General features: G+C 41.3%; 1 protein-coding gene across 1 annotated transcript; it reads right to left on the reverse strand.

Annotated features, from left to right (window-relative positions):
- LOC308087330 (DEP domain-containing protein 1A-like) lies at window positions 1-13,957 on the reverse strand. The gene is made up of 12 exons (XM_080431108.1): window positions 13,768-13,957; window positions 11,677-11,942; window positions 10,223-10,367; window positions 9,309-9,433; window positions 8,820-8,950; window positions 8,655-8,702; window positions 7,375-7,512; window positions 4,985-6,085; window positions 2,057-2,229; window positions 1,587-1,763; window positions 736-936; window positions 1-353 (listed from the first exon to the last, which is right to left on the reverse strand). Exons 1-12 carry the CDS (start codon window positions 13,816-13,818, stop codon window positions 216-218), a joined length of 2,694 nt encoding a protein of 897 aa, XP_080287234.1. The 5' UTR covers window positions 13,819-13,957; the 3' UTR covers window positions 1-215.
- Window positions 13,958-17,880: the final 3,923 nt, after the last annotated feature.

Here is a 17,880-nt window from a genome sequence, read left to right on the forward strand (position 1 = left end):
CACTGCCATGCCCTAATACTGTACGTAAAGAATAAAATCCCAGTGGAAGATTGTCTTCAGCCAGGTTGCTGAAGCCCATCGATGGTCTCTGTAAAAAGGTTGCAAACGTGCATGCTCTAAGAATCTGGACGCAGTTCAGAAAGTACTTTGGTCTTCATACACGCTCCACTAACAGCTCCAGTGTATATAGTTTAACTCTGGGTTTAAATTACCACTCAGTTCCTTATGCTGAACACTTTGGTCTTTTTTATGCTGAGGAGGGGCGGTTTGATCTTTGGTTTCCCGTCCTGCTTGTCGTCTCTGTCTGAACAAGGGAACCGACGGCTGTAGATGTCTGGGTATTGTTTCTGGAACTGTGGGTAAACAAAACATCACCATAAGTCCCCCGACTTAACACCATTTAGACCGGGATAGCATCTTGTGTCATTTTAGATTTCTTTGGCTATTCAAAAATAGCAGATATTTGTAGATCTGACACACACACACACACACACACACACACACACACACACACACACACACACACACACACACACACACACACACACACACACACACACACACACACACACACACACACACACACACACACACACACACACACACACACACACACACACACACTAGTGTCTTGTCACTAAGACAGTCACAATGGCTGCCTGTGCTCAATATTTGTGAATTCTCTACTGCTAAAATTTGTCGACCAAACATAAAAGAGCATCTGGGTTACGGTACCTGCTTGAGTTTCTTGCGCCTCTCCTTTTCAGTGATGTTTTGGTCAGTCAGCAAGATCTCCAGCAGCTCCGCCATTGCCTTCTGGGAAGACGTCACTCTTTGCTCTTCAAACTCGGCGGTGCTGATCTGCTTGCAGAACGCGTGGAGAAGCATCGGGCCGCCACAGAGATCTCTCTCGTTCATATCTCTACCAGCTGGGAGCTATGGGGCGAGAGGAGAGTCAGAAAAGAACCCTAGGGTGGTGTGGTGTCACTGGGGAGGTGTTTGTGTTGTGAGACCTGTTTTGCCCAAAATTAGCATCCCTATTCTGGGATTTCATAATAGGCGAACCTTCTGAGAATAAAGGCAACATTTCTGCAAAAATAGGTGAACATTTGGCAAAAAATAGCCTATCCACAGCTTCTCACATCACAGCTTTACAGGTGTAAACATTGGGTGAAATACATTTTTGTACAATGTTGCATAGTGAGCTTGTAGATTGGCTATTTTCGCTATTTGACATACAATGAAGTATATAGAGTTTAAGTGGTTAATCAAATGATCAAATCTGTATGTCACACAAGTGAAGAAGAATAGTATCTATCTATATAATGCCTCGTGTGTGTGTGTGTGCCTCCAAAACAGTTACTTTTCGGGATTTAAAAAAAAATGTTCAAAAAAAGCAGATGTACAAGCTTGCAGCGCGGCATGAAGTGACGCGCTGTGAGCTTGTAGATCTGCTATTTTTGAATAGCCAACATGTAAATGGATGAAGTGGTTAAACTGATTGTGATGCTGTATTAACACACTTTGCTGGGGACCCCCTGGAACCCCCCCAAGGACTTTGAGAAGCCTACATGGCGTGAATATACCTGTGCTGTGCGGAGGTACTGCACATGCTCAGTGACGGCACGGACCAGGTAGTCGGGGACAGACAGGATGCTCTGCTGATGGTCCATGAGGAAGGACACTAGTCTGGTGGCCAACAACTCATCCAGATCACACTCCTCAGAACTGCCCAGCACACAGGCTGAAAATGTATGCACCATCTGCAATACAGGGAGAACAGATTAGATGGAAACATGATAGATAATACTACACAGACAGTGGCAGACTAAGGAAGACGCATACTATCAGAAAACCAAACAAAACACATATTTTTTTGTAGTCTGAAATCTCAACCATCTGACATGTTTTGGCGAAAGTAAACAAAAGCAAGGCATAAAATAATATACATAGTGGATTATATAAACGGTTCTGAACTTCTTTGATTGTGTATATACAGAAAAATGTGTGTGCATGCATATTTCAGAGTTCAAACAAGAACGAGAGCCACCCTCACCAGTGTGCGTGTTCCGATGGCGTGGTGTAGGCGGGGCATGTCCACGTTCTGACTGATCCGTGACATCATCCTCATGAGGAGCTGTAGCTTCCTGCGGGAAGAAGGGGGGAGGAGGAGGGTGCACAACTGCAGGGCCTCAATGGCCACACGTTCGCACTGTGGTTTGAGAAGTCCTACGCGCACACACACAGACCAAGACAGGTTAATGAGATTGACACAGATATAGGCACTGGTGTGTGCGCCCTCTTTCTCCCGCACAGCACACACACCACATGCGCACACACACACACACCACAAGCATGTGCGCGCACGCACACACAGTATCAGAAGAGTAACACTGATTCACTCTTCAAAGTCACATTCATCCATCACTGCTGCATCGCATTCACTATAGGCATGGATGGATGAATGGATGAATTCATGTTATAGTTAATCACTAAGACTACAGTTAACAACAATACATAAAGGCGGCTACACACTGTACGACTTTTAAAGTCGTCGGGGAGTCATCAGATGTATTTCACACTACACAAATCTCTTTTTGAAATCGGCTGTCACACTATACGATTGATCGGAAGATATTTCACAGATATTTTGCTATTTGCAGTCGGGAAAAGGCCCTGCAAAATCGCCCACTGTGCTTTACTTAGCAAGATATGAATATTATGTCTACATTCAATCAGAGAACATAATTTCCCCTACTGGGTGGGTACAGCGGAGCGGAGACTCTCTTTCTCTCTCAGCCTCTTGCCCCCTTTCTCTCTCTCTCGTATGTGTTCCAATTCTAAGTGCGCAGCAGCTCGTCGCAAAATAAACAAACCATTTCTCTGCGTGTACAATTCCACTCAAATAAACAACCCCCCACCCTCGCTAACTCTCTCATTCTGTTTTGTAATGTTTTTGGATCTGAATGGAAATATTGCAGGCTTATACAGGACTGGACGGTAATATGCGGGACTAAATGGCAAGACATTTTTAGTTGCGAGCAGGAGCGGCCCTCCCCTAGCCACCTGGCTGTAATGAGCTCTCATTGGCTGTAGCACGGATCTACTCGGGTAGTGAGTGCAACTCCATTCATACTGTATGATTTCCAGTCGGCGACAAAGCCAAATATCGGCAAGCACTGGAATCGCGTCCGGGTTCGTCTCGCATAGCCTTTCACACACAGCGAGCAAAACCTCGGCGGCGAGCGGAGTCCGATCTTGCGTCCGCTCGGGGGTTTTGACGGCGAGCGCCAAAAAAGGTCCCCGACAGCATAATCGGAGCAAATATCTTGCAGTGTAGTAGCCCTAATAGGATTGTCTCTCTTATACATATGACAGTATCCGTGTTGTCAATTAGAGTAGCTGTGATGACAATCTAATGGGTAAGACTTCATATTAAGGTCAGGTCTATCATGCGTTATAACCACATTTGTAATGCATAATTTATAATGCACTTAAATGCATTATAACGCTTGTTATAAATGTTCATAATTATGCATAACAACTTATAACAAGGTTTATGAAGTATTATAACTTATAATATGATTTATAAGTGCTGGTCATAATGCATTATAAACTGAGTGGAACAACACATCATTAACACATTATTAATTACGAGGTAACACTTTACTTAAAGGTTGGGTCTATAATGCATTATAATCACATTTATAATGCATTATAAATAATGCATCATAATGCGTCTCATAATAATAATATCATGCATAACAACTTATAACAAAGACACTTTATAACTAACTAAGTTAAGGTAGTTATAATGTGCCGTTTCACTGAGCTTATAAAGGAATGACCAGCACTTTCACCTACGTATTTTCCTTTGATTCTGTAACATTTTCACTGGACATCTCCACCCTAATTAAGCTACATCTTTATAGCTGGAGTAAATAGATTTTTTAGATCGAATTTCTTATATTTGGAAAAATTATCCTTAGAGACACAATACATTAAAACCACCAGAGGAACCATGTTTTCAACAAACTTCACGACACGTTAAAATTGTATACATTTTTACAAGCTATATTCTTCACTACATAAGAAGAGGATGTTGGCTACTAGTGTTCACTAAAATGTATGCCAACAACAATGACAGCTCGAAATGACTTTTAGCTAGTAGCCTGTAATCTCACCCTACAGCTGTATGGCACCAATAATCACAAAACCCCAAAATGGCAGATTGGCAGTGGAATGTTTTCATTCATGTCTCAATTCAAAACCTTACATGGGAACCCTGAAGCTTCATTTATAATCTGACGCTCGACTACTACAGTGTTACTCGTTTGACGAAAATAATGGATTTATAGTATATTATCTACTATAACGGTGGTTCTCAACCTGTGGTTCGGGACCCCCAGTGGGGTCCACAGATGATAGTGAAGTGACAATTTAGGACTTTTAAGAAAATAGATCTACAAGCTCACAGGCATTGAGAGCTTGTAGATCGTCTATTTTCACAATATTTATCTGTGGAACGAAGTCAAACCAAATGTGGGGTCCCCAGTTCAAATATGATTATTTCTCAACCTTTTCACCGCTTGAAAAGGTTGAGAACCACTGTACTATAACACTATGTCTGAAGCTAATGACGAGTCAAATTGTTATTAATCTATTATTTATAAATCTGTTATTTTTGACGTGATTTTTTAAGTGATGCCGTCGTGCAATGGAGTATAAATTAGGCTTTAGAAAATCCTCAGTTACTCCTTGTTCCACTTCTCCAATTCAACCCCCTGACCGTGTTTTAAAAATTGTATATTGTATTTTTTCAAAGGAGGTTTTTTGAGTAATCTTGAGCAACTTAACTAGCAAGAGTGGGTTAGATGTTAGATGATGTTAGACATGCATCAACATTAACAACAACACAGACAGCATCGACATTAACGACACACAGACAGGCAAACAGAGGCAGGCAGTGGTGGAGGTGTCTTACTGTTTTCAGTGTGGGGCTGTGTGAGCTGAGAGGAGCTGGCGGACAGACATGCGGCCGGTTTGAACAGTGAAACGGGCCGGGACAGCTTAGTCACGTCCAGAGAGCTGCGGGTGCGCCGGGCGGCTAGAAGAGCAGCGCCAGAGCTAGGCGCTGCAGCATTGTGGAGGGTCCACAGACTGGAGGTCGTGGAGAGAGGTCTACACCTAGGAGGTGCTCTGGCCACGGCAGACGGCGGGGAACAGGAGGATGGGCGGGAGAGAACAGAGGCAGGATAGGAGGAGGAGGAGGAGGATGTACGGGAGGAAGACAAAGACGATGAGGATGGACGAGAGGAAGAGGAAGGAGGATGGGAAGATGAGGAGGAGGAACGTGGCTGGTCTTCAGGAATGTTTACGTTCAAACAGCTGGCCGCACGGCACTGGCCCCTGATCTCCATGGCAACCGGCTCCTCCCTGGTCTCCTCGACGATGTCCAGGCAGCTGCCCATGCTGCGCGGCCGCAGGAGGCGGGACTTCTGTTTGAATGACATCGCTGCCGTGGAATTGACAAAACCGTGGTTTCCGGTGGGATCTTCTGGTACGTTAGTAGAGGAGGAGATCGATGCAGACTCTGGACCGTTACGGATCGTCAGGGCGGCAGCAGCAGCAGCAGCAGCAGCATCATCATCCAGACTGCCTTTTAAGTCTCTAACGACCGCCAGGCTGTCATTCGACAGAAGCAGCTGCTGGGAGAAAGGGGCGGAGTCATCCAGGACCGTGTCCACCAATGAGCAGCTCCTGGGGCGACGCTTGGCGGGACCGGCCGAGCGTTGTTGTTGTTGTTGTTGTGACTGGCTCAGGCTCAGACAGCTGCCTCCGAACTGGCGGTTGTCGGCGCCGGCCTCGCCTTTCAGAGCGTGCAGTCGCGACCGGACCCGGGTGCTGAAAACCTCTTTCATTGGCGAGTCGGTCTCGTCGCACGAGCCCTGCCTGAGCAGTGACAGCAGGAGACACTCTGTGGAGTGGAAGGGCGTCTTGGCGGGAGGGGGGAAGGAAGGGGGGTCAGACAATTTGCGCTTGCCCCGCTGGTGTCTAGGGGGCGCTGCCACGTACCCACATAGCACTGGTACGTGACATAGAGGGGGGAAATAGACCGAGGTGGAGCGAGATAAGAGGGGGGGAAAAAAGAGGGAGAGAGAGGGTTTGCAGGCAGAATGTCAGTGGCGGACAGAGGAGCAGCGTTAGTCATTTCAAACCAGACGAACATACATACATACAGTATGTACTGAGTACATACAGGATCATCACTGGTCAGACAGACACAGACACAGCAGGCCCACACATAGAATACTGTTAAGGCTCAATGAGAAAAATAACCCAAATCTTTGTTAGGATATAAATAACAACAAAAACGAACAGCAGGCACTGTTAGGTCAATGCACATACAGTGACAACATCAACATAGCACATCTAGAGTATTTGTGCTCCAGAACCCTGTAGGAAAAGTGTGTCCGAGTTATCAACCCATCTATTTTGAAGGCCATATAGAACTAGAATTGTATATTGCCTTCTCACCCCACCATAGAGTACACAGTGGTTATGATTAAAAAGAAAATTCAACTGGCATTTTAAGAGAGCTCTAGTCAGTGATACGTTAAACTGTAATATTATCTGTAAAGGTAGCATCTTCAAGGGTGGAACTTCAATCTGCAACCACTGGATGTAGCAGACTAAAACTAATTTCAAGCTGAAATTCTTCCCATTGTCGTGGCAACGTGTACCTAATTGACAGCTAGAAGTCTCTTTTGATGCCAGGCGTTAACAGCCATATACTGTATATTTATTTTACAAGGGAAAACAGGGAGTAAATGATAGCAGGGTGAAGACAAAGTGTTAATGTCAGGACAACACTTACACCAGAGTTAATGTGAGAATGATTCAGGTTTTTTTCTTTTGCATTTGTCTTTCCGTCTTTAAAATTGGCTGGCAAATCTAATTGATTTATTTCTCACTAAAGAGCAGCATGAAAGTTCTGAGCTTCCAATGCAACTTGGCAATTCCTTTACACCGTTTTCTTGCATATAACACTTCTGAAACTGAACTGCTTGGAGTAGGGGTGCGAACATGTTCTAATAGGCTGTGTGTGTGTTGTCTAAGCCTAGAATTTTACCAAAAGGACAAACACTTCAGTTGCCTTCAGTGAAGTCCTAGTGCACTCCATCCTCTGTCCTCAACGACTAATCAGGACTGTTAAGGCATTGTTTGTATTGTTCCATCATGAGCAGTAATTGGATACAATAAAATCCCCGCTGAGTAGAGGATCAATAGTCAACCATTTGATTGACACTCCACCTGGCACCTAATTCTGTAGGAGTCCAAATACACACGCCCCCCTCCCCCATAAGTACCTACCTAGTATGTTGATAAACAGTTCATAGAGCTGGTATGTGAGTAATGGCTGTGGTAAGCTGTAGAAGTAATCAGACACCGTTTTGAAGACATCTCTCTCAAAGCCCGGATAGGACGGCTGTCCGCTGTCATACTTCGGCCCTGAAAGGCAACTACAGGTTAAAGCAATAATACCGGAATAGACAGATTATTATTACATTTATTAACCCATTAAAACTGGGAAAGCATCCGTGTAATTTTAGATTTTAGCTATATATATCTATATATATATCTATATATATATATATATATATATAGCAACGTAAACAGTAGAACAGTGGTAAATAGCAGGTCATACAACAGCTTGTACATCTGCCATTTTTGAACATTAAAAACAAAAATATTGGATATATATTTTTTAACACAGATCGTCTCTTCTGGGGGTCCCTGGCACAAAGCATTTTCAGATTGGGGTCCGGCGCCAAATACATATTATGTTGGGTGTCTTTGCTCGAAAAAGTTTGAGAACTACTGGTTTAGAAAGCATTTCGTTAGCCTCATAGCACATATTTTTGAGGTTTTCAGGAGAGATAAAACAAACAAAAATCACTTTCTGCCTAAGTCACCTAGATGACTTGCCTAAGTCATGTTTATCTGCCTTTATTTATATCTGCCTAAACTCTACTCTCCTAAAACTGCTGATTCATCCGGCCTTATTGAGCAAGGCAAAAATGTCAATTTGACCAAAAAGTGAGTTAGGCAATTATGCTAGGAGGCTAACGATTTGTAGAATCAGCCTCAGGTTATGGGTCAAACAAGCATGATGTATGTAGCTGCCGATATTTACCGTACTTAACCCATTTAGACCTGAGGCCGATTCTAAAAAAGCCTTCTAAATCCTGACCTACCTTTTCTGAAAAATCTAACTTTTTATTCAAATAAATTACAAAAAAATAATGTTGCTACATACTGTATACGGCAACATTGCAAACGTGTGCAAATCTTTGAATATACATTTTATACATTTTTTTTAAAATTTGTAACTCAAATCTTTGCTTCTGGGGATTCTACAAATGTCTTCTAAATCCGTTTTTTTTTTTAAACCTATGTTGCTATAATATCAAATGTTCTCAAACTTTTTCATGTCAAGGACATTTGTATATCTGCTATTTTTGAATAGCCTAGTATAAAATAGTGGTTAAAGTGGTTACACAGATGCGTTCCTGGTTTTAATGGGTTAATAACAATTTTGATATACACAAATAAAGATACATTAAGAGTATAATGTGCTTCCTGCAACTTACAGTTGGCCAGACTCTTCATGGCAGACAGAACCCAGTGGGGGAGGTCGTCTAGAAGACAGATGATTGACAGGTCAGACTGGTAGAACGGGTAAACGACAGAACTAAACTAAAGTAATTTATAGGTAATTTGCAGGCAAGCAGTCAGCCAGCCATTATTACACTTACTGGTCTTGTCGTCCAGTGTGACTACTCCATGCTTATTGACTCTGGTCACGTTATGGATGATGTTCTGTGGGTTAACATGACGCTGATCTAAAACCTCATCTAGTGACGCCAGACCCAGAATCTTCTGTAGACTGAAACACACACACACACACACACACACACACAGCAAGTCATTTAAAAACATATTTTACACCCCTTTATGTATTTTAATCTCCATACATTGTAATGCTTAAATCTCTTGGTATGATATTGCCAAACAGACTATCAAAACCTAAGGCTAAGGCAAACGTCGAAAGAATCTCAGGTTTGCGCCAACTGAACTCTGACTACTCCAGACTATTGTAACTACATTGTAAACGCCTATTGTAAATCACCCTGAATGGCTTTTGTGCATGAAATGCGCAATACAAAACCCTTCCCTTTACAGTTTCGACATGCTCAAATCATATTTATGTAATACACGATGTGTGTGTGTGTGTGTGCTCGTACTGTGTCAGGGTAATGTCTCTCCAGAGCTCCTGTTCATCCTCCTCGGTCAGTGCTCGTTGTTGGGCTGGCTTCTCTGGCTGACTCACTTCCTCTTCCTGTGCCTGGACTGCAGGATCTACATTTTCCTGAAAAAGTAAGCAATAGCCAAAGTCAAATTAAGCCCAGATAAAACATTTTTAGCCCGACCACTGCCAGCATTTTTGGGTCCGATGCTAATCCCGATTTTGGAGACTCCTAGACCGCCAATTACTGATGTTTTGACCGATATTTTGCAAACATTTTCTAATCAATTTGAAAAACTTAGATTTGATCAAAGTTTCTATTCGAGAAGAATTAACTTATAAGCAAACAAAATAATAATAAACACATATAACCACATAAGGCGTACTCGAAAATAGCCAATCTACAAGCTCACAACGCATCGCGCTGTCTTAAACAGTCACCATAGGTGTGGCGTTCTGATGTGGGTTTTGGAGGCAATATTCCACTGATAATGAGCAAGTTTGACTAATGCATTAGTGGCCACATTAGTGGCAGCCATATTACTAGATGGTAAACAAATACTACACCCCTATTCTGCTTTATTTACTCGAACCGCATAGACTGGATACTAGGGCAGACAAACTGTAAAAAAGCCATTGTTCCTGTGGTGGGTTCTCCCTCTTGATTTGGCCCACCTACAGTATAGTCCGTTAGTGCCCGCTGTACCGGCAGAGCTGCTGTGTCAAAATTCCTAATAAATATTAGCGTTACCACCTTCAAACTAGAGGCTCCTGGCTCTTAGATGAACATTGTAAGTGGATAGGCACTATGTAGGCAGGTAAACGAGTAAGCAGTTAGAAGAATACATGAAAATCTTCAAATGGAGTGTTACATATATGTTTTAGACATTGTGTTGGTCCAGTCAGGCTCACCTGTGTCTCTTTATCGTGCTTCTTAATGCTCTTGAACCTGAAGAAGCCATCCTTGTCCCTGAAGGAAGACCTCTTCTTAATAGAGCTAGTGGCTGCGGTTGGGGCCGGGCATGGAATGGGTTTCAAAGGAGAGGTGGTTGGAAACCTGGGATAAGAAAGAAAAGGAATGGAAACAGGACAGAAAAGTGCCTAGATTGTGGCATCACCAATGGAACCGCCATCTAAAACTATTGGCGTATAACAGTGGTTCTCAATCTCAACCAGTGGTCCGGGGAGTTCCAGGTGGTCCCCATGATGGAGAGTTGGTAACCAAATGGACCCTTATAGATCTTTAACTCTTAAGAGTGTAAAATGATTTGGTTTCATTTTACACTCTTTATAGTTAAATGATTGTTAAACATACTAGTTAATTTACAAGAAGTCTACACAATTAGAGAATGTAGAAGGATAGTTATTTTGATCAACGTTTGCCTATCATCTCTCCTAATGGTACCAACATCAATACAGCATGGAATTGTGGATAAAATGTTATCCAACAACAACAAAATAAAATATCTTAAGTCTTGCAGAGGCTCATCAAACGGTGGTCCGTGGCTCAAATGACAAATAAATAATGGACCTTGATATGTAAAGGGTTGAAAACCACTGGCATATAAGTTTGATATGAAAAAAGTATTTGAGTTGCGAGTACATAATGCAGAAAAGGTTGTATAGTTTGCTTGCTGTGGCTCCAGTGTTTGCAGAGTAGCACATTACAGCTGAGCAGACACAGCGTTGATTTCACACTAAGTTGCTAGTGTAACTAGTTTGTGAAATGCCTTGCTGGAAGAGTCAATAAACAATGGCCCCATTATTTTCTCAACAATAAAACCTTGACAACCGTCACTAGTTAGCCCTGCAGCTTTGTCAAACACATCATTATCCTTCTGCTAGAACAGTGGTTCAACTTCTCCCCTCCCCTCAGGGAGTCCCCTGCTAACTCACTCAATCCGGGAACGCATCTGTGTCATTTTGGATTTTAGCTATAGCCATTATTATTTATTTTATACTTTGGCTATTCAAAAATCATGAACATTTGTGCAAATCTTTGAATATATATATTTTCTAAAGCGAACATTTGTAACTCAAATCTTTGCTTCTGGGGAGTCCCTGGAACAACATATTTTGAGGTGGGGGTCCGCGACCAAGCTCATAGCTCATATGAGCTTGTATATCTATTATCTTTGAATAGCCAAAGAAATATACAAATGACACAGATGCTTTCCTGGATATATATTAAACCATCTATACTTAGTAAACTCGACCTGAGTTGGCTCTGCACTCTTTTTTTCCCTCTACAGAAAATAAATCTCTTTACCAAAAATAGCCAATCTGCAAGCTCACGACACGCCTGCAGGTGCTAGGGTTCAAGTGGTCAATGAGATCCATTACTGACGCCTGTCTGCTTCGTATACCTGTACAATATGGTGTTCTCCTCAAAATCGTCTGTTCCCCAGCGCCCCTTCACGTCCTCAATCACATGGTTCTTGAGAAACTTCTTCAGGAGTTGCACCGTCTGTTGCCTGGTAACGTCCGGGCCAAAGTTACTGTTACTACAGAGCAGCTGGTGTAACCAGTCCACGGCAGCAGTGGCGGTGAAGCAGGCGGCGTGGACCCGGAAATGCAGACGGTGCTTCCTCAGGGGCATGCCTGACCGGAACAGCCTGGTCACCTCATTCCACTGGAGGGAAACAAAAGAGTTTTATCAAAGTAAATTATGCACAACAAGGAACCTCAGGACTTTGTGATTCAGTGCAACCATCTCCCTACCTACACACAGTAAAACCATTAGTGTTCATTTAATCCATTGAGACCGGGAACGCATCTGTGTCATTATAAGATTTCTGTGGCTATTAAAAAATAGCAGATGTACAAGCTCATAGCGCTGCACCGAGTGAAGCCCTATGAGCTTGTAGATATGCATTTTTTTGAAAAATCATAATTTCTTTTGGCAAATCTGAATATATATATACATTTTTTAAAGCGAACATTTCTAACTCCGATCTGTGCTTCTGGGGGTCCCTGGAACAACATATTTTGAGGTGGGGGTCTGCGGCCAAATACATATCATTTTGGGGGTCCTTGACAATGAAAGGTTGGAGCACCACTGATATAGCAACATACTGTTAGGATTTAGAAAACATTTTTTAGATATATATTTGGCCACGGATCCCCATCTAAAAATGTTTTGTTCCAGGAACCCCCAGAAGCAAAGATTTTAGTTACAAATGTTCGCTTTAAAAAAATAATTATATATATATATATATATATATATATATATATATTCAAAGATTTGCACAAGTCTTGTATATCTGCTATTTTTGAATAGCCAAAGAAATCTAAAATGACACAGATATGTTCCCGGATTGAATGGTCTAAGTGTTACGAGAACAAGAAAACAGCCAGCAGTCAATTTAAGTCTACAAATGGAAACCAAATGGACCCTTATGTGTGTTCAATTAACAGTCAGGATTTTATAGTGCATCAGAAAGTTCAGACTGTGTGACCTAGCTAGGAGCCAATGATATAATTCTGCTCATGTTCACTGTGGGGGTTCTTTCTTAAAACGTTTTTTAGCACCGACCCCAAAGGAAATACATAAATACCAATCTCTTGATTTTAGCATGTAGGCCCCCGGTTCATGATAATCCTAATAAGTAAGTAAGGTAAATCTCACAATTACTTGAATGTGTCTGTCCACACACACACACACACACACACACACACACACACACACACACACACACACACACACACACACACACACACAGTATTTGTGGGGGTGTAGCATTCTTTCCATGTCAACTGTAGTACAGCTTTGAGCGAGAACACATTTTTGCTTTATCCTCAATGTGGATTTGGGCACAATTTATTACTTAATCCATCTTCATGTAGAATTCTGTGCATCCCACTAAATCATAATAATAAAAAATATAATTCTCCAAAGTCTTCAAAGCAAAATGCCCTCAGCTGTGGTGTAGTGTTCTAGTCTATAGCTTAGAATTCAGTGATGGAAGAAGTACTCACATGTTCTACTTAAGTAAAAGTATCAATACTGCAATGTAGAAATACTCTGTTACAAGTAGAAGTCCCGTATGCAAAATGTACTTGAGTAAAAGAACAAAAGTATCAAAATCTACTTAAAGTACCAAAAGTGAAAGTACACATTATGCAGAATATCCCATTTCACATGTTCAAAATGTAATGTATCAAAAATCTTTTGAAAACAGTAAAAGTATTGACCATTAAAAATCAAATAAATACCTTAAAATTGTACTTAAGTAGAGTACTTGAGTAAATGTACTTAAGTTACTTTACACCACTGTTAGAATTCACACCAACGTTAAAAGCAGCAAAAGCTTCGGTTTAACACAAAAGATACTACTAATCACAGTCAATCAAACATGTAGTTCCGTTAATATCACCTAGATTGGGTGTTAGCCGCTAAGTTCAGTTACTTCTTACGTTAGTTTACAGCTCGCCATTGATGTAAAGTTATAACTTACCAGTTTAGTGGCTCTGTAGGGGCCCGGGGTGATAACATGGGAACTCATCATGCTTATCAAAACAACATGAAGTTATGATTTATAAATGTGAATCATCTGACCCTACCACTGTCTGAGTGTCTGGTCGATCCATAAAGACTGAGAGTCTCTTCTTACTGTACAAACTAACTTTACACATGGATGGATCCGCCTTCAGTCTTTAGTCCAGTCTCTACCCCAATGCTGAATGCTGAATGCTCTGCGTTCTTCTGTTCAAAATTACCAGCCGTGTGTTTTTCTGCCACATGATTGGACGGTGCGCGAATCACGTGACTGGTAACCTTGCGTCACCAGTCTTTACGTGGCTGGTAATTTATGCGTCGTCGCACGAAATAGCAACAGCAGACCTATAAGCTCACAGTGCGTCGCCTCCAGGCCGCGGTGTGAGCTTGTAGGTCGGGCTGTTTTCAGCCCGCGAAACCGTCGATCGACGAAGTATAAACCGGGCTTTCAGAGCACAGTCGGGGGGGGGGGGGGAAGGGGGAAGGGGGGAGGCAAACAAAACATCCGTTTGTGCGACATGTGGCCTTTAGGCTAATAGTAGATTTGTACTTTTAAAAGCAGTATTTTAAATAGTATAAAAGTAGTATAAAAAAAAATATATATATATATATATATATATATATATATATATTTTTTTTTTAAATATATATATAACTTTGCATGCAGCCAAAAACAGTTCTTCCATAAGATACATGAGAATGTCTAATTCTGCAACCTAAAGGCTAAAGTACTGTACTTAAGTAAAATGTTGGGGTATTTTTTGCTTTACTGGAGTATTTCCAAATTTCAGTACTTTTTCTTCTACTCTCAGAGGCAAATATTAGGATACTTTTATTATACTTTTACTCAACAAAAAGTATTTGAAAACGTTAGTTACTAGTTACTTTGTAGATTGTGATTATTATTACATAGCATACATTAACCACTTCAGCCATATACATTTCGGCCATTTGGAAATAGCAGATCTACAAGCTCACAATGCGTTGCGATGTAAGCTTGTAGTGTAGATCTGCTATTTTTTAAATACATTTTAGACCTATGATAACTTGTGAAATGGGCCATTCTGCAAAATGAGTACTTTTACTTTTGTACTTTAAGTACATTTTGATACCAATACTTGGGGACAGTCACAGGAATGTGGGAGGAGGGCATTCTTGTAAAACCAGAAAGGCGCACAGCAGAGGAGAGGAGAGCATGGAGAAAGGAACCACGGTGGGGGATAGAAGAGGGATAGAGGGATGAGTACGGGGATCATGAGAGTAGAAGAGGGGAAGGATGGGTATCCCAGGCCTACTGCCATAGACATGCAAATGCACACAGAGGAGAGTGATTGACTGCTTTAACAATAGCATTGTCCTGTACTAGTAGTCCTGTTGAGAGAGCAGATGGATGCATGCCAAGATTGGGCCTCAAAGTCAGTGGCATTGATGTAAGAAAAATAATAAGATTCATGGAAAAATAAATAAATAGAAGACACAAACAAGGCAAGACAGTACATAGCCTACTATTTTGTTTTTGGGTTTTGTTTTATTTATTTGCACAAATAGCAGCAGCAAAGCAACATAGTCAGCAACAACGTGATAAAAACTGACTGTGCAGCTGAGATTGACAAACCCTATGGGGTCAACACTTCCTGTTGAATGGAATTGAATGCCTGACGACAGGAAGTGATTCTCATAATTCCCTAGGAAACTTGTGGTTGCAGTGCTAGTGTCATTATGGTGATGTCAGTCATATCCATATAATTATGGAGCAAGCGATGTCAGTTATGCCCAAAGATAGGGTCTATGTCATAGACTCACTTTGTCCCAACATTTAGCGTATTCTATATTATGAATATTGCAATTTAACAGGAGTTTTGTGAAACATTTTCCTTTCAATACAGACCCAATATTGTTTTATTACACATGTATTTGACTATTCGTAATCGACTGTCAATGCAGCATAAAGTGCCCCTTTATAAACTGCCGTGACCCGGACTCGAACCGGGGCTCCTGCGGCCACAACGCAGAGTACTACCCCTATACTATCACGGCGAGCTACGCCCAGGCGTACGGTTCTACACTGAATATTACCTATATAAACTACTTACTTAATCATATTACAAAATGTAAAAGCAGAAACATCCAAGACTGACATCATAGACTCTATGATGTCAGTCTTGGATGTTTCGGTAGTCTCCATATATGGGCCTCCAGGAGGGGTATGTTAGTTATCTCCATATATAGAAGTCTATGATGTGATGTCAGACTTGGGTAGGCCGGTTGTCTCCATACATGGGGATATCCATATATGGGAAGGTTGAGATTGAATAGGTCACTAAAGGTCGGGACTGAATAGGTCTCCCCTATATGAGTATGCTCTGAATGTTCTCTACACTCATCTTAATTCATAACAAAAATTCAATACAAATAGAAAAGTAGTCAGAAAAAACCCCCAAAAACCCCAATATTAATTAGCAACCTATTAAAACATACGCATTACACAGTATAAATGTACAATTCAATTCCATCTTTATTTCAGACTCAAGGTCCATATCACTATACCAAATGACAAACTACACAACCAATAAATAACGAAACGAAACATGAAAAACATAAAATCAGTCCAACCTACAGCTAGCCCACATAATATGCTCACAGTCATAGTCTGTCCAATGTCTCCAAATCATGGAAGAGAACCGATTAGAACTCTTCACAGGGTTGATTAAAATCACAATAACACAGTTGTCAGACTCTTCCAAACGACACATGATTTTGTACATTACATTTCTTAAAAGGGCTTTACAGATATAGGCACCTGCACCCCCAAGTTAACAAACAGCTGGCTGGCACTGTGTCTTCTTGGTACCCTCACCAGCAACCACAAAGCATCATTGTATAATGCAACCTTTAGTTTTTGCATGCTGCTAGCCCTGTAGTTACTCCACAGGTGAGCAGTATACAACAGTGCACAAAATGCATTGGAACAATAATGACCTAGATCAGGTAGGAAAGGGAGATATTTAACCACAAAAAAAGGAATAGAAAAAAGCACAGGAAGGGAGGCCTCAAGATGTATAAGAAAGTTGGGACATTAAAGGTATAGTATGACATTTTTAAAACATCATAATTGTAATAGTAGTAGGCTATAGTAGCCTAGTAGTAATACTACTACTAATCATAATAATGTAGTCCTACTTTATGCCAGATGCAACTAGCTAAATAAATCCTACCAACACCAACACCACACATCCCTGTCACTCAGCTCTGTACTTCTTCTGAACAATGCTGCCCTCAGCTGGTCATGAGTAGAAAGTCAGCTCAACAACACATTACAGTAGATTATTATGGGACCATAGCTATGTTTTTAGATTAGATTAATGTACTGAAGTGGATCACTTTGGTATATTTCACTTTCAATGGCAGTAGGCTAGTAGGCATAACTGTTGAGGTGGACATTAATTAACGGAATATATATCTCCCTGAAGCATTATTATGGTCCCATTTGATGTCAACTGATTCTGAATTATTTCATAATAGCTCAAATAGGGATAGCTGCAGTGCCTCACTTTGTCCCAACATTTAACATATTCTATTTTCAGTACTTTTACTTTTGGTAGGCCTTTAAGTACATTTTGATACAAATACTTTTGTACTTTTACTCAAGTACATTTTGAACACCAGACTTTTACTTGTAACCGAGTACTTCCACATTGCAGTATTGATACTTTAACTTAAGTAAAACATTTTAGTAATTTTTCCACCACTGTAAGTAACTCTATGGTTACCGTTATTACACCTCCCAACAACACACCCACCCACGCACCGATCAAGCACGCAGTAGACGCAAACAGCAACGTAGTGACGTAGACGTTACTTTAAACGCAGTGAGAGTTTCCGATAGGCTGATAAATGAATGTTGTGTACGCCGTTCAAGTCGTCCTGTCTTCCCATTGGTCAAACGGACCATATACAGACGCTCCTCCACTGTGATTGGCTGACTTCACAACGGTCTCGATTTCAAACCGTGAAGGAGGGCTGATGAACGGTCGCACTCGCATGGTTTTAAACGGCACCAAACAATTCAGTC

Source organism: Gymnoscopelus braueri, assembly GCF_963280865.1.
Source record: "Gymnoscopelus braueri genome assembly, chromosome: 6".
Lineage (NCBI taxonomy): Eukaryota > Metazoa > Chordata > Actinopteri > Myctophiformes > Myctophidae > Gymnoscopelus > Gymnoscopelus braueri.